The 19279-nt window shown below is 33.9% G+C and overlaps 2 protein-coding genes across 3 annotated transcripts in view; both read right to left on the bottom strand.

The window, feature by feature from the left end:
- LOC124367377 (TBC1 domain family member 9) overlaps window positions 1-340 on the bottom strand; it is an 84611-nt gene extending 84271 nt beyond the window's left edge. The window contains 1 exon segment of the mRNA XM_046824143.1: window positions 69-340. Coding sequence (XP_046680099.1) covers window positions 69-112 — 44 coding nt within the window. The 5' untranslated portion in view covers window positions 113-340.
- A 10447-nt stretch (window positions 341-10787) lies between these two features.
- Window positions 10788-19279, bottom strand: part of LOC124367375 (tumor protein p63-regulated gene 1-like protein) — a 63984-nt gene continuing 55492 nt past the window's right edge. For both annotated transcript variants that reach the window (XM_046824142.1, XM_046824141.1), the window contains one exon: window positions 10788-12897. In XM_046824142.1, coding sequence (XP_046680098.1) covers window positions 12698-12897 — 200 coding nt within the window. In that variant the 3' untranslated portion in view covers window positions 10788-12697. The remainder of the gene's footprint in view (window positions 12898-19279) is intronic.

Genomic DNA, 19279 nt, shown 5'->3' with positions numbered 1-19279 from the left:
GTGTGTAGAGTAAAATTTTTAACATTTAACGTTATTGCTAATTAACAAAGTTACATATCCTCACTTACCAAAACGCATTCGCTATTAGAACCTCCTTTGGTTTTACCCACATTTCTACACTCGGCCTAAACAACTATTAAAATACTTCTCTATCAAATGTAGCAGGTATTACATTTTTCATTTGAAATCACCAAACATTATTTCAGAATATTTATTAATTTTTTCTTGGCAAGTTAACAAAGAATTTGATCACACTTTGACAAAACGCATAACAGACTACAATTTACTTCAGGATATAACTTCCAAAATCCAATCCCAATCACAATATGTACGAACCAGCTTTTTTATTTTTGTTGTCTTGAAAATGTTCAATAACAGCTGTTCTTCAGCTCTTTTATCACAGTTAACAGCTGGGACTTTGACACATAATTTCGGTGCCATTTCTATCATCACATCGCAATCATTATTAAAACAAAACACTATAAATTATAGCTGCATGAAATGAATATTATAATTAATAGGGTATAATAAGTTTAGTTGAGTTAATAATATGTCAAGTTTCTTGAGATGTGATTGCCATGCATTTTTTTAACTGTCCTCGTAACTTGTATGTACAGTAATGTGTAAGTATTGTATATTTTGCTTGAACGAATTTCAATAATGATAAATAAAACTATTTCAAGTTGCTATTTAATCGTAATAAGATCAAGATTGGCAGCCCGTTTTTTTGGTTGATGTTTAATTTTTATACTATCATTCCAATGTCAAAAATGGAAACCCTTCTTTTATATTCTATGAAGAATAATTGGAGGATGGAGGAGTCACTTATTTTTTGTTTTATTCATTGAAAAGGGGGTTTAACTGTTTTATTTGTATCTGTTTAAATAAAGGGGAATGGCTATCTTAGGGAAATTGAATTCGGGAATAATGATCATTTCAATGTTTAACTTCGAAATATTAATTATCAGTGCCTTAACTACTCATTATTAAACCATCTGGAGTTTTTTATATAAATAATACGACAGTATGACTTACTTTCTTAAGTGCGCCATTCAGACTGTAAGGATCGCAGTGGAGTGGGAGTGGTTTCATTCGATGAGCGTGGTTCTAAATTTGTGTTTCTAAACAACCATCAGTCACCATAGTGATTTAAACATTGATGAACGCACATTTTCCGTTGCGTGGCCTCTACCCAGCGCGCCTACCGAAATCCTTCGATGTAGCCTTATGGGGCTCAGTTCTGGACCGGATATACATTATTACATTCAGACTAAACGAGAGTGCGACAATACGAAGAACTGTAATTCCTCTATTCATAAGACCGTCTGAGGACATTGAGGCCGTGAGAACTTCAATTTTGCAATCTTCACGCTATTTGCGTATATCGAACTTTCCGGTCGTTCCGTGTTATGCATTGCTCCGGATGACCTTCATTATCGTCCTTATAAACTGGCGATTGTGCACAACATCTCCGTGACTTCAATTACCTACCGAAGGAATACTTGTGACTCAAACGCGTTCTTGAGCAATGAAGCTTTATTTTCATCAAGTGGAAGCGTCAACAAACAAACATGCGCTACTGGGTTTACACCAATTCCCGAGAACTGCACCAAACTCCTTTGAATTGGCATAGTCATAGTGTTGTGTGTAATTTTCTTATTTACAATGTTAGTCCGTTAGTTTATATTTTATAAAATGAGATCACAGGGACAGAAATTCAGACCAGAATTTGAACGTATTGCAGGAATATTTTCTACGACTTGGAGAATTGGACTCTGAGGAACATTTAGTTTCAACAGGATGAAGCAACGACGTACTCTTTAAAAGCATCAATGGCTATTCTGAGGGACACAGTGACCAGCCCAATCTCCTGATAAACCACTTGTAATTTTTTTGAGGACGTTTTTCAAATTTCACTTTTATGCCGGTTGTCCAGTAACCCTACTAGATCTATGACCAACATCCTGACTGAAATATAATATACTGGTAAGGGTCATGACAAAAGCCAGAAATAATGCAGTGTATAACCAATGGAGAAAGATACCTACCTAGTATGATATTCAAAACCGTGTAAAACAACACTAGGTGTGGCCGTATATAATAAAAATAAACATTTCCTTTTTCATTACCTATATGAGTTTTATTGAGTTTTGGAAAATGGAAGATATGCTATCACACACTATATTCTATATAGAGTAAGTTTACGGTCAAACACAAATGATCTAACCCTCAGTAATTTTGATGTTACCTAATAAATACTGCGAGTGTTTTCTTCAAAAACATTTATGTTTCTTAAAAAGTGAGATTCTTAAAAATTACCTCATCATTCATTAGATACTTTTTTAGTCAGAGTGGTAGTTGGAATATCACTACTTATAGTTTGTTTCATTAATTACAGTTAATTTCACCAACCTTGTAAAATTGCACAAACAACTTATACCCCGAGAGCTCAGATGTACTAAGAGTAATCAAGATATACGAGTATATGCTTGTACACAGTAAAGCAAAACCTAATACTTCAAAATATATTCAAACAATCAATTAGAATGAATTACTTTTGCCACTGACACAAAATTAATAATTAACATAATTTACATAATGTTCACTATAAATATACATTACTTCCAATTTCACAGTAATTTGTATGTATTCAGGTAGACATGAATGTTTGGTCTTACCGTACTTCAAAACAATAGCCACTTCAGTAAATATCTACCAGACATGCAATAAAAGTATAAAAAGCACCAATATCTGCATATTAAGATCTATTTGTATATACAGTGAAAATTTTATTTTTATGTATGTACTTACAATAATACTCATAGTGTTATTTGGAAAAGACTTCAAAAACTTTTAAATGGTCTAAGTTATAAAACCCACATTTATATACAGGGCCTAAGGAACTACTTATTGTGCAGATTTCACTTTCTTGGGCTCCTAGGTCTGAAATACTTTTGAGCCTTCTACTGAAAGTGTTGTTAAAACTGTTCTATCTAATTAAGGCGGCAAAAAATTAATTTATAATTATTTTCAAATACATTTTCATTAAATTAAAAGAACTGTTCAAAAACTGGAATAAACAAACTATGAAAAAATTATTAGTCTGTATTTGTTATAACAACATTAAAATCCGTCTTAAGTCTGCACCTTATAGATCCTGCACCAGCTAAGGGTTAAGGCCAGTTTTCCATAGTCTGACTCAAATATTTGAATATGTCAAGTTTCGTAGAGTGTTTAAGATAAAAATGCATCTACACCATTTGGGAGTTGAGCATTTAGAGGGAGTTCTGAGGTTGGTACAAGACTTCAGCTCCCTTAATCTAAAACTCATTTTTAGCTAAAAATCCAAAATTATATTCAGAATCACTTTTTATAAATGTTATATAAATTATTATTTAACATGTAATATTCTAAATATTTCAATGGTTACCATTTTTTTGTTGTCCTATTACAATTTTAAAATTGTTTTTTGTATCAATCAAATTATATGCAAACTTGGCAGTGAAGATTTTCTACTGACAAACAAGCCCACATGAGGTAAAAAAGTGAAGGATACCTTATTTCATCAAGTGAAGTTCAAGCTGAGAAGCCCTCTTTGACACAACCTGGGGTTTAGAGGTAGAGTTGATAATGACTTTAAAACGTAGCTACTTAAACCATAGTTGTTATATAGAACTTAATGCTTGTACAATTAAATTACAAAAATTTACAATGTTGTCATGAGATTTTTTTTAATGCCATTAAAAATTACTGATGATGGATTCTGTTAAATTTACATTGCTAGACTAATACAAATTTTCTTCTGTACAAAAAGAGTTAAAGGGTAAATGCACCTACAGTTTTTAAAGTTTCAATATTGACTTTATTCTTTAAACTTCATTTGCAATCAGAGACAGGAATTTATTCATAAAACGACAATTTGCAATGGATGAAATCTAGACAGATAACAATGATTATTGTTTATCTCAACCAAGACCAAGACAGCATTGACTCTCTAACTTGTCATTGAGGACTATTTCATACAATGCACAAGAGGAAATATACAACAATTAAAGCAATACTGGTAACAAATTTAGACTTTATGGTGTAACTATATATTTTTTCAGAACAAATCTTGAAACTGCTTAAAAATATTTTTTTCCATTACACATTGCAACTTTTCAATCCTGAAATTAAAATAAATAAATATTCAAATCAGAATTTGATATTGATATATGGTAAACAACATTCTTACTATGTGAGTAGCTGTCAATATACTTAATGCATTGTTTAGAATATATTATCCATGGCAACAAAAACACAACTTACTAATCATTTTAAACTGTACTTAACATATTTTGGTAAGAAGCAATTTTGAGATGGCAACTGAGGAAGCAAATGAAATACTCTCCCCTGAGAATTCACCGAAGGAAACCTCAAGATATGATAATGATTCCTCTTTCTACGATTCAGACCTGGAAGAATTTTTAAGTGACGAATCTGACGGCTCCACTGACAACGAAGATTGGGTTTTAAAACAAGCGATGAAGAAGGATGCAAAACGTAAAATTAAACATGATGAGGACAGTGATTTGGAGACTAAGGCGAGGATTTTTATAGAGGAAAAAATGACAAAAGCTCTGATCAGGAAATGTTGGAAATGTAGGAGAAGGTTTATCAAAGATGACGGTTGCAACGTGATGACTTGTTGTTGTGGAGCCGTGACTTGCTACCATTGCCGTCATGCTATCAGGAGTAGAAACGACTCTCTCCACATCTTCTGTCCTGCCATGACATCTTCGGATGATGACTCTAGGGCAGTCGTTGCCGCTGAAAAAAGAGCCAAAAGGAAAATCGTGAGGGCATTCACTCACCTGAATTGGGATAAAAATTTAATATACAGAGCGAGATTGGATGATAAATTACAAGGTCACCACAAAGGGTAGTTTTTAAACAACCATCCTTATGTGATAAGGGAGAGCTCGTAACTACTAGCACTGGTAGCATGAAACTTTGAAATCAATTGTACAATTTGAATCACTTCCGGAAAATCAAGAATTTTTCTGCGTTATTTTTTTAAGATATGTTAGAAATTTAGTGATACACACGTTAGTTTGATATCTTTAAATCTATTTATCAATATTAACATTTAAATTTATGTTTAAACGTTTTTTTTATTAAAACTCTAAATGTTGCAGTTCTATGAACACTTCTCAAATGCTGGATAAACTCAGAATTATGTTACTGATTAAAGGTTACATTTGATTTCTTGTATTATTTTCTGATAAATCAGTTTTACTTAGCCATTAAAAATGCTACTGTATCATACAGTTCCAGTGGAGTATATGGTACAACTACGAAAACGGTGAGAAAAATTGTGGATGTAACTAACAGATTACTTGTTCGGAACAATCCTAGATTTGAGAGCCATATAATCATATGGATACTGTCCATAAGTTTTCGTGGAGACTATAAATGCAGTGGAAAACTGTCAGACGGTGGTCAAGCCCGCAAGGACCATTGTTCATATTCTTGGCAGTCAGGATACAATCAGGACAACACGAAAGAGTGATCCAGGCTTCGTCTTGATAAAGTACGTTCGAACACAGTGGCTTCCTGTCAGCTGTAAAAGTTCAGGAAAGTTGAACTAGAGTCCACCATTCTACTGAAGGAGCTGCTCTTGTAAATCTTCCATGTTGAAAATTCACGTAGGTGTAAAAAATAATTCCACACAGAATTAAGTAATGTTGTATTCTCACACTGCAACAAGACAGAGTGCAAAACTGGTTCAAATCAGGGTCACCAATAATAGGGTATCTGAGAATTAAAACAAAACCACTAAATTACAAATACGGTTTGTATTCTTAGAATAGTAAACACAACTTGTAACAATCAATAGAAGTCATAAGAGCGATGTAATTCAACTGTAACCATGCAGACGGTAAAAAATGGGAAATAAAGTAATCCCTACTATGTAATAATAACAATAAAATGAAAGATTTTAGGGGGTGTCATTATGCTTATTTCTATTTTTTCACTTTTTTAAAATTATGGGGCAGAAATGAACTAAACATTGTAGCCTTACATGTTATTCCAACTTGTAGCCCTTCAAACAAAATAACACAAAGTGAAATCAAATGGCACTTCTATCTTAAACAGGTCTTCTTCAAAAAGGGATCACGTTTAAAATTTGTGAAGTTGTAACACTACAAAATGACTCACCATACAAAAGTCATCTGACAACAACAGTCACTTACAACAATGTCTTACCTGATCTTAATAAACAATGGTAGGCGATACAAAAATTATATATTGTTTATTTTGAATTAAATAAGCAGTTCTCATTTGGGGAATTCAGAAATCTATTATTTTAACATTAAATTTGGTCAAACGATAATTTAAAATTATAACTTTAACTGCTATCATATGAAAGGAAGCTGTTTCCTATTTTAGCTAAAATTGGAACTTTCGTACTTAAAGAACGAAGATAACGGTTATTTGTAGAAAAAGGTGAGAAGAGGTGAGCTTCTTACATCTTCTCGCCATATTGGGGCCAAACAGTTCAATTATCTGTAGATATTTGTAGGTGACACTTTACCACTTCAATATTTCTTGTTGCCAAATACCAGTCACTGATCATACTTCAGTCAAAATGTTGAATTTAGCTCCATTTCACTTTCCGCTTAGCAAATGGTTAAGATTCAATGCGAACCAGCCCTTCCCACCTTAGCTGTCATGTTAACATAGTTTAATGTACAAGGAATGCCTCGGTAGCCATGTGTGTTTGAATGTTCATGTGATATTCATTTAGCAACAGCAATTCAGTCCTATTTTCCAAATTACCTTTGTACACTCAGTTTTGTGTTGTGGATATGGACCGTAAAATGTCACATGTGCATTGTAAACACACACTGAGTTAGCTGGTAAAACCTGCAGGCGTGAAACAGTATAATACACAATACATGGAACAAATGTAAGGCAGTAAAAGCAATTCAGAAAATGATCTAGCATCAGTCACCCGTGTGTAAAATTAAACTGCTGCCGAAAGAATATTGTTACAAAATGATCAGCTGTAAGTTTTTGTTATAAAATGAAGTGTCACTCAGTGAGTTTTAACATTCTGGGTGTAAACAGTAGAGGTTAGTTCAATGGTAGGTATGATTTTATTTAAGTCTGCTGTGTTTAGTAAATTGATTTATTGCTTATGGGTTATTCCATGTCAAACCAACCGATGACAAAATAATTTTGAACCTTGACTTCTCAGGTTTTGTTGAATGTTTGTAAGGAAGTTGTACCTACCAAGACTTGTCAAAATGCAAAATTTCACATTTTTCTGCCTTTTGGCTTTTAAGTGATAAGTTTTTAAAAATCCACAAAAGAGAAGTTTTGGTTGTCTTAATATTTTTGTAAGTAATGTAGCTATTGAAACTAAAGTGATCAAATTTTTGTACTGTTTTCTATTTGAAATGCTCTTTGATTTGATATATCATATGATCATGTTTCATACATTTTGACATTTATTTTGTTTCCCAAAAAACGGGTTTTGAAAAACCCAAAAACCATCTCCTTTGATTTTTTTGAAAAAATATATGTTATTTACACTATAACTGACTACATACATAAAAAATTTCAGAATGAGACCAAAATGGGTTCTTATTTTTTAAATAATTGTTACCGGAGTACACAGTGGTTTGGTGTGAGCTGCCATTGCTATGTATGTTAGGTAAGATACTGTGTCCCATTATCAGTTAGGTATGAAATAATTATCTCAAAACTAGATAATGTTTTATGTGTAACATAGTTAGGAAAATGTTTTTAAGCTATCTTAATAGTAAAATTTTGTTTAAAAGTAGTAACCTTGAATCTTTCAAAGTTTTTATAGCAATGCACTGTTAAAAAATCTAAGGGGACGTTTTTTGGGTTTTCAAAAACCGTTCTTGGGTGAAAAAAAATTTTAAAAATGTATGAAACTTAGTCATGTGTTATATCAAATTAAAGAGCATTTAAAATAGAAAAGAATGCACAAATTTTGAGCACTAGCTTCAATAGTCTTTAAGCTACACTACTTAGAAAATATTAAGACATGTCCAAAAACTGCCTTTTTGTGGATTTTGCTACAAATCCGACCTCAAATGGTTCAACCTACACCAAATGGTTCAACCTACACCAAATCAGAGCGGTTTAAAGCAAAAACGTGAGATTGCTGAATAGCTTGATTGTTATTCCTTTAATTAGTTGTGGTAGTAAAACCCCTACAACAGATGCTGGATATAAAATAACTGCATGAATAATTCCACTATGAGTACAGATGCAAAATTAAGGATATACGGCCCTTTCTTACACTTAACCTTAAAAAAAACCAACAACTCCAGTAAAAAAAAATTAACATAACTCTGGCTACTGTTTTTAAATAATTTAAAAATAAAAATAAAAAAAAGATGTATTGCTTTGTATAATAACATATATTACATAACAAACAAAAATATATTTTAAAACCCATTTACTCAGTCATTCAATTATTCCACTTGCTTGCACCCATCTCCACACAACATCAGGACAATAATAAGAACAACAATAAGCTGCCATTTCGTATGACAACTTTAGTCCGCTTATCTGTGTCCATATATACAGTATATGATAACAGCACTGACACTGCCATATGTGTGATCTGTTTCTCTCCTTCCTGTTGGATTTGCAATATATATTCTGAGAGTCAATTTGCCTCACTTTGATGTGCTCTGTGTTGTTTCTTGTTCAATCTTCTGTTCCAGGATTTTACACCTGGAGAAAAAACGGAAACTACGTCTAAAAATGCTGTATTTAAAACTTTTGTGACATATAATTATGGCAAAAGTTCACAGTCCTTCCATATATCACTACTAATAATAAATTTAAACAAAGACGTCAAGTTATGTCAAGTTGGCAGAAATTAATTACTTAGAAAGATACAGAATTCAATTGTTTGAGTTTAAACTTTCAAACAGTTTAAAAACATTATTTTATGAACATTTCGGACAGACTCAAACACAACAGCTATCAGTGAATGACTTTATTCATCACATTAAGCTGTACGTAATAGTTGCAATACATAACATACACAAAACATCAACAGCAACAATTATTGCACATAAATAACTTACAACATTTTAGGCCCTGTGGTGTTGAATTGAAAAATGACAAATTATCACTTCACTATTGAAGGCATTTAAAATATAACAGATTAGTGACAGAAACTATATTTGTATCTAAAAACAGAACGTTTACTTCAAAACAATTAAAAGATTGTGTTAAACCACACATTATATGCCTTTTTAATTGGGTTTGTATTTAATACCATAACTGTGTGGTGTTTTATTTTATTTATTAATAATGCTATAGAAAAATGTGGATTCCTTAAATGCTTAAATTTTTTGTTTATAAAATTTGCATGAAACTTCATTTTAATTTTATTACATTAAGTGAACAAATACTTAGTTAACAGTATTAATTAGTTTTAACAATGTCCAAAGAATACTAGAATTTAAAGTAATTCTTACAAAAGATTAAATTATTTAACCATAGAGTTCCTTATGTAAAGCTGTGTAACTTACAAAAGTACTTGTATGAACAGAAAACTATGCTGAGAGTAAAAAAGTTAGGTGATTATAAATACATGTGTTATTGTTTTATTTTACCACAAGACGTGCTCATAATAAATATTTATTTTACTTTGGGATGTAGCTTGTTTACTATTCTATTTAATAATTCATTGATAAATCAGCCTTATTTCTTTTTCTGGGTTCTATGTTAATTGAAAACTAAAGATTTCATTTGTATATTAGTGAACTAATTGATTTATCATTACATATTATATAATCCCTGAATTGTCTGAATGCAGTGACCAATTTAGTAATATTGAAAGGATAGTAAGATTTCAAAAAAGTATAACACTATATTTTAAGGGTTTAAACTTTTCTCTTTTTCGGGTGGCAAAAACCCTAATACATAAAAAAAACTAAAAAGTGCAGTAATCGGCTCCACTCAAAGGTTTAAGTAATACTCAACAGGTACCTCAGTGCATGGTCCAGACTGGACAGAATGAATGCTGATGCCACTGCACACAAGCCAAGAGCACAAACACCACACACGTCACACACACAAGTGAAGGTGGAACACTGAACCCATTTCCACAATTTTTTTATGTATGTACTAGGGTTTTTGAAACCTGGGAAAAGTGTATATTTAAACCTTCAACATTTAATGTTATACTTTTTTTACAGATGGAAAATGTACTATCCTTTCAAATGATCCATTGTCAATAACAAACTTAAAACAAAGAATAGTAATATTAATTTCTTTCAAGACAATAATAGTTTATCAAATACATACATGCATACTGATTATCTCTACTGAAATGTCCGTGAAATGATCACATCTACGACTACGCATATCGATATTTAAGTACATCTGACACTATTGGATTGTCTAATGGACTAGATGGACCCAAGACCATCAGTTCAATTCTCAACTAATTTTGTTTCATTTGAAACTTTGTTCTGATCCTTTTATCTTTGATCCAAATTTATATCAAATAAATCAGGAACCGTTGCGTGAGCCAAAACTTGGATCAGGGGTCAGTTGTACCTCTTATTTAATTTTCAACCTATAAGAGCAACGATAATCTGTACACGATCTATTCAATTATGTTTGGTCTTGCACAGAATATTGTACGTTTTATTTTAAAGATATGATACTCGTTTACCCACTAAACTCTTTCCTAGATTTCTCAATATTGTTACTGATTATCTAACAAAAAAATCACACAGAAGTTTTCAATGAACATTATTATAAAAAAAGTATATACAAAAAGTAGTTCTTTCATATGTGTTAGCTTTAAAATACAGCATCTCAAAACTCATACCTGTAAAATTTAATGTTTAGTTGTGTCAGCCTATAGACAATTTTTTGTCCTCTTTATGTAATAAAAACAGGTGTAATCCAATTCTTGACAGTTTGAGAAAATGTTTATAAGTTGTTTATGCTTAAATCAAACAAACTTGCTTAATATTATAAGTAGGCATATATTATGTAAATTTAGATATGTCAAATAATGTAGACATACTCTTGGAAATCTGGGTGACAACATGGGATACAAGGTTTAAATTAGATTTAGATTAAAAATTTTATGAGAAGAAGAATGCAGTGAAGTTGGCTCTAAAAATATTGTGTTCAAATATTTTATACATGTTTTGCGAATGGATTGATTCTTTACTGTAAACAAACAGGCTACGCTTATAATGTTGTCAATCCTAATTTTTTTAAACTAGTGATGACTAAGAATAACATCGCTTTGGCACATAAAACCTGAAATGAATTGGACTGACTTTAGAATAAAAAAACCAAAAATATAAGAAAGAACAACAAGTTAGATGATAAGACTGTTGGAAGTTTTACGTCATACAATCAGGTTGTTCTTTCCACAAACGATTCACTGAAAGCCTATCCAAGCCAAACTGTTGACACAGGGTCAACACCTTTGCAGAACAGCTGGTTAATGCGAACCATTACACCAACAGCTACTATAATAATCTAAGAGTACTGCACAAATGTAAAAAGGCCCCATCATAAATGTCCTTAGGAATTACAAAACCATAAACACGTTGCCAAATGATGTATTAAAACGAAAAAATAATTCAGTTCAAATAGTCATATGATGTAACGGAATGCTTTGGTAGCATTGGACAAGCAGACAACAGTCAGCTGATTATGTCTTTCAATGTCAGTGTTATCAAGCTGGCATTGGCTTGTATGTAGCTCCACCACGATCATAATCCTGTAGTCTGTTCTTGTATTTGGCCAGCCACATTCTTAAATTCACAAATCTTTAATGTGTCAAGTGTGTCAATGCGTATGTATTTGTTTAGTGTGGTAATTTTAACTTTGAATGCACAATTTTTAATAGATTTGATGATGGGATAGCAGTACCGAAACTAGTCATGACTAGTACGATTGACAGCATTAAAGATATGTATCGTGTTTATTTATAGCTTATGTTTAAAATATTGTTATGACATTAACTTTTCCAGCTCAAAGCCAAAACTAGTTGTCTATTTTGAAATAAACTGCAGGAGTAAAGAGCAAGTTTAAGTGACTTAAATCTATTTATGGTATAAAAATATATACTTTAGATTTGTCAAAATATTGTTTAAAATCAAATAAATATACGTACACATTCATTTTTATTAGAGTTATTACAAAATGCTTTCATCAATTATGCTGTATAACATAAATCAACCATATAACGTTGTAATAACTTAGATTTAGTGCAGAAAATCAAACTAAAATTCTACAAATTGATTAAGTGATGATACTTTTAAATCTTCTCGATTTAATATTTCCATAATAAATTCTTGCTTACAAAATCTTCTCTTTAGACTAGTTAAGAAGCATTGCTCATGAAAACAATTCTAAAACTACTCTGAAATATAAACTATAAATCAAAACACGAGTATAAAAATACTATACAATAACAAAAATGCTAACAGAAAACAATAACAATATGAGGTAACGGATATTGGAGTCTTATACTCAATTATAAGGCTAAGTTGAAACATTCAAGAAGTATAATGGCAATTGACTCAAGATCCTTATATTTTAATATGGTGTAGAAATACTGGCCAAGGGAATGGTGGAATTCAGATTCGTGTAGTAACATCAAGTAAAAGTGAATCGCAGCCGTTTAGAAACTGAATTTCCCCCTGACTTTAAAGAAGCCAAGAGCATTCTTGTTGTGAATGAGGGAACCCAGACCCACGTAGTTGTCCAGCAGGATGGGCTTGTGTTCGATGGAACACGGCCGATTTGGCTTTTCCACTGCGTGTACGAGGTGGTAGGCAAAGTCATCCACGTTGAAAATGCTCCGCTCTTTCTCATCTGCTTCTGAAAATTACATACAATTCTAAAATGGCTCAACATTAGGTGGTATAAGATAAAAATTGTTATTTATAACAATATAACTCTTATGGAATGTGATATTTGCATATTTTGCCAATTGAAATGGATAAAAGAACTCAAACGGAACATTGCCATTTAAAAAAGACAAAAAAGCATTTCAAAAAAGATCCTAAGATGATGAGCAAAATCCTTCAATTATCTGAAATAATGAACCATTATCAGATCCCATTTGTATTAACAACATATTAAAAGTATTTTATTGTTTCCCTTTTTTTATTAGACAAAAGGTAATAGAAAACATATATACTGATTTGGTATTTTTCACAAATAGGAACATTTTAATGTAAAATATGTAAATTTTAACACTTAATATTACTTTACATAGTACAATTATTTAGGAGTAACCAGCTGTACCAACCTAAAGCAGAGAATGTGACTTGCTGTTGACCCAGTTATTTACCTTTGTGCCACAGCAGACGGTGGGAGGTATAGCCGACCTATAGGATATCATGTGTGTGATACCCAGCATTAATGTCTATTGGTAATTATTTACCTTTGAGCCACAGCAGACGGTGGGAGGTATAGCCGACCTATAGGATATTATGTGTGTGATACCCAGCATTATTGTCTATTGGTAGTTATTTACCTTTGTGCCACATCAGATGGTGGGAGGTATAGCCGACCTATAGGATATTATGTGTGTGATACCCAGCATTATTGTCTATTGGTAGTTATTTACCTTTGTGTCACAGCAGACGGTGGGAGGTATAGCCGACCTATAGGATATTATGTTTGTGATACCCAGCATTAATGTCTATTGGTAGTTATTTACCTTTGTGCCACAGCAGACGGTGGGAGGTATAGCCGACCTATAGGATATCATAGTGTGTGATACCCAGCATTATTGACTATTGGTAGTTATTTACCTTTGTGCCACAGCAGACGGTGGGAGGTATATCCGACCCAGGTAATATCAATGAAGTGTGATAATCAGCACTACAGACCATTGGTAGTTAGTTAATTTAGTGCCACAGCAGAGGGTAGGAGTTATAGCTGACCCAGGTAAAAACATTGAAGTGTGATATCCATCATTACAGACTATTGGTAGTTATTTACCTTTGTGCCACAGCAGACGGTGGGAGGTATAGCCGACCTATAGGATATTATGTGTGTGATACCCAGCATTATTGTCTATTGGTAGTTATTTACCTTTGTGCCACAGCAGACGGTGGGAGGTATAGCCGACCTATAGGATATCATGTGTGTGATACCCAGCATTAATGTCTATTGGTAGTTATTTACCTTTGTGCCACAGCAGACGGTGGGAGGTATAGCCGACCTATAGGATATCATGTGTGTGATACCCAGCATTAATGTCTATTAGTAGTTATTTACCTTTGTGCCACAGCAGACGGTGGGAGGTATAGCCGACCTATAGGATATCATGTGTGTGATACCCAGCATTAATGTCTATTGGTAGTTATTTACCTTTGTGCCACAGCAGACGGTGGGAGGTATAGCCGACCTATAGGATATCATGTGTGTGATACCCAGCATTAATGTCTATTGGTAGTTATTTACCTTTGTGCCACAGCAGACGGTAGAAGGTATAGCCGACCTATAGGATATTATGTGTGTGATACCAAGCATTAATGTCTATTGGTAGTTATTTACCTTTGTGCCACAGCAGACGGTGGGAGGTATAGCCGACCTTTAGGATATCATGTGTGTGATATCCAGCATTAATGTCTATTGGTAGTTATTTACCTTTGTGCCACAGCAGACGGTGGGAGGTATAGCCGACATATAGGATATCATGTGTGTGATACCCAGCATTATTGTATATTGGTAGTTATTTACCTTTGTGCCACAGCAGACGGTGGGAGGTATAGCCGACCTATAGGATATCATGTGTGTGATATCCAGCATTAATGTCTATTGGTAGTTATTTACCTTTGTGCCACAGCAGACGGTGGGAGGTATAGCCGACATATAGGATATCATGTGTGTGATACCCAGCATTATTGTCTATTGGTAGTTATTTACCTTTGTGCCACATCAGATGGTGGGAGGTATAGCCGACCTATAGGATATTATGTGTGTGATACCCAGCATTATTGTCTATTGGTAGTTATTTACCTTTGTGTCACAGCAGACGGTGGGAGGTATAGCCGACCTATAGGATATTATGTTTGTGATACCCAGCATTAATGTCTATTGGTAGTTATTTACCTTTGTGCCACAGCAGACGGTGGGAGGTATAGCCGACCTATAGGATATCATGTGTGTGATACCCAGCATTATTGTCTATTGGTAGTTATTTACCTTTGTGCCACAGCAGACGGTGGGAGGTATATCCGACCCAGGTAATATCAATGAAATGTGATAATCAGCACTACAGACCATTGGTAGTTAGTTAATTTAGTGCCACAGCAGAGGGTAGGAGTTATAGCTGACCCAGGTAAAAACATTGAAGTGTGATACCCATCATTACAGACTATTGGTAGTTATTTACCTTTGTGCCACAGCAGACGGTGGGAGGTATAGCCGACCTATAGGATATTATGTGTGTGATACCCAGCATTATTGTCTATTGGTAGTTATTTACCTTTGTGCCACAGCAGACGGTGGGAGGTATAGCCGACCTATAGGATATCATGTGTGTGATACCCAGCATTAATGTCTATTGGTAGTTATTTACCTTTGTGCCACAGCAGACGGTGGGAGGTATAGCCGACCTATAGGATATCATGTGTGTGATACCCAGCATTAATGTCTATTGGTAGTTATTTACCTTTGTGCCACAGCAGACGGTGGGAGGTATAGCCGACCTATAGGATATCATGTGTGTGATACCCAGCATTAATGTCTATTGGTAGTTATTTACCTTTGTGCCACAGCAGACGGTGGGAGGTATAGCCGACCTATAGGATATCATGTGTGTGATACCCAGCATTAATGTCTATTGGTAGTTATTTACCTTTGTGCCACAGCAGACGGTAGAAGGTATAGCCGACCTATAGGATATTATGTGTGTGATACCAAGTATTAATGTCTATTGGTAGTTATTTACCTTTGTGCCACAGCAGACGGTGGGAGGTATAGCCGACCTTTAGGATATCATTGTGTGTGATATCCAGCATTAATGTCTATTGGTTAGTTATTACCTTTGTGCCACAGCAGACGGTGGGAGGTATAGCCGACCTATAGGATATCATGTGTGTGATACCCAGCATTAATGTCTATTAGTAGTTATTTACCTTTGTGCCACAGCAGACGGTGGGAGGTATAGCCGACCTATAGGATATCATGTGTGTGATACCCAGCATTAATGTCTATTGGTAGTTATTTACCTTTGTGCCACAGCAGACGGTGGGAGGTATAGCCGACCTATAGGATATCATGTGTGTGATACCCAGCATTAATGTCTATTGTGTAACGGGTATAGGCCTAGCCTGTAACCTAAATCAACTTTTACAATTAATAATAAATTCGAGAATAATATAATACAATAAATAATATTTTTCTATTAATAATAAATCTAAATGAATAGGAATCCAAACCGACAATTTAATTGCTTAGTTAATGTTATCATTCTCATATTTGAGAATAATCAAATTTCAATTTATTATGAAGTTAGTTGTGCATGGTGACATAGTCCGTCACTGACAGTTTTGTAACCTCAAACATAAATCTCGAATAGTAAAGCGGTCATATTTAATAAAACTCGATAGTTCCTCATCAACATCAAAGAACAAAGCTAAACACGGCAAAACGCGTGCCACGATTGGCTAAACGTAACGATTACTCTCATTGGAGGGTAGCGACCCCGCGGGAACGCAAACTCGTTCTCCTGCGCACCGAATTCGAGTGGGTTGTTAGCCAGAAGTAAAAGCGGATCATTTTTTTTTCGACCAAAAAAACGGAAAATTTCCGTTTTGAAGGGTATCACTTTTCCCTCTCTGCGCTACTGACGCGGAGTTTGGGAAAGAGAGAGTCTTCTTCCTCGACCTCTTGATGATGTAGTACCTTGTGAAACAGTTTTCAAAATTTTTCAATTATTAATCAGTCTTTTTTCAATGTGATCCAAATTTAAATTTTTCAATTATCTGTGAGGACCGCCGTGTCGCCATCATGGGATTTGGTGAATATGTTTAAGAGTATTTAAACCTTTTTGATCAACATTTTTAACTAATCAGACTCTAAATTTTAACTGCTAGGGAGTAGGGGTATTTTCTAATTAATTATTTCAAGCTAATTGGATTTTGTGTTGTAGGATGTTATTTTAAGCATAGCCATAATTTCATTTCATCAAAATCATGTTTCATTAGTATTAGTTTTTATTCAATAAATCTAAAATTTGTTTCTATCAAAATTTTATTTTCATTTTACCACACATAGCTGCCCTTACGCCGCACCCATTGTAAAACGACCCTGTAAAGACAAAGAGTCTAAAGCTAATATATTTTTCACAAAACCTATCTTTTTACTATTTATTATAATGTAACGTATCCGTTACAAATGGCGCCCAACGTGGGGCAGCTAAAAGTGGTTTTAGCTTAATAATTGTGTAGGGGTTTTCTAATTTGAAATAGACTAAAATCAAAATTAAAAAATGATGGATCAGAACTTAGAGAATATTGACAATTCGGACATTAGTAGTGAGATGACACTCGCGGAGCTAGCTAATAGGCCTAGATCAGACAGCTCTTTGGCTAATGCGAATAATGTTGAAACGGTGGTAGGCCTAGATAGAACTGATGCATATCAGCAATTGTTGTTTTTGATGACACAACTTAATGACAAATTTGATGGATTAAATAACAAGATGGATGAGGTAAAAACCGATATTTATAACAAGATGGATGACCTAAAAACCGATATTTATAGCAAAATGGATGACGTTCAAACGGGCATGACACAAATTGAACAAAAATTAAACACAAAAATTGAGAACGTTCAAAGTGAATTGAAGGGAGAGATTAAAGTTGTGGGGGAAGAAGTTGAAAACTAAAATTGCTAAAGTCAATCAAAAATTCGATCAAGAGGTTTCACAGATTAGTTCTCGGGTTGATGAGATAGTAAATAAAATCGATACACATGCAACGGAGATACTGAGCATAAAAGATTATGTAGGGATGAGTGAAAATACTAAGGTAGGCCTAAACGGGAAGAATCTAAATCAAATTTTAAAAGAGGAATCAGACCTACTAGTTGAGTCGAAACAAAGTTCAGACCACTGTGAAAAGCGTAAAAAATGGAGGGTAGCAGTCTTAATCAACAACCGGCTTGTAATATTATGGCGGAACTCTATTTGACCGAGTTTGATGAGGGTAATGATAGGACTCACCCCTATGAACTTTTTGAAATTGGCTGAAAAATTTACTAATAGTAATCAAGAACACTGGGAAACAAAACTTTTGTATATTGTAAAATACTTGAAGGGGGAAGCATCTGAGTGGGCTCGGAGAAACATTGACAAATGGGAGAGTTTTGTACAATTTAGAAATGATTTCAAAAAGAGATTCTGGGGAATTACTAAACAAAAAGATTTTGAAAACAAATTGATGGGTAATGGGAATTTTTGTGAAGGTAAAACCGATTTGACAAACTATGTGCTTGGGTATTTTGACATAGCAAAGAAATTGGACAACCAGATGGATAACCTTACGTTTGTTGGCTTTATTTGTCGACATTTGCCGCCACACATAAGTGCCAGTCTGGCAAATTCTACAATCCCTTGCTGGTAGGGAAGAACTAGAAGTAGTATTAAATCAGCTCAGTTATGTAAAGCCCTTTCAAAAAAGAAAGTTTCAGGGATACATACAACACTAATCATGAAAATGGAAATAGACAAAAAATATACACAGGAAGACCAACACAAAACTTTCATGACAATACCCAAGGACAGCAAGTATAGGCCAAATCATGAGAACAGGGCAGTAAATACCACACAATTTTCTTCTCATACCAACAATGGTAGGCCAATCACACTAATGGGAATCATTTTGAAAGGAATCGGGAAAATAATAGGGGATACAACAGACCCGAGGGTTTCAGAACATTTCGAGGTAAGGGAAATTACAGGGGTGGACCAAATTACCGGGGGGGGACACAACTATAGGAACAATTCAAAAAACTTTGATGGGCCTAGGGAAATTGAAAATGGTCAAGATTGACAACCAACAATTCCAGGGGAAATAACTCGGAACTTAAATTTTGACGAAAGACCAAAAATAAACAACTTTGAATTGATAGGCGATAGTCAGTTTTTGTAGACTATCAAACAAAAATTTTGCAAATGGATACAGTTTAAAAAACCCCTGGTGGTAGAACATCAATAGGACTTTGTGTGGGGGGTCAAACG

This window comes from Homalodisca vitripennis, chromosome 8 (genome assembly GCF_021130785.1).
Source record: "Homalodisca vitripennis isolate AUS2020 chromosome 8, UT_GWSS_2.1, whole genome shotgun sequence".
NCBI lineage: Eukaryota > Metazoa > Arthropoda > Insecta > Hemiptera > Cicadellidae > Homalodisca > Homalodisca vitripennis.
Note: the sequence above shows the minus strand (reverse complement) of the source record. Positions and strands in the feature narration are given on the sequence as shown.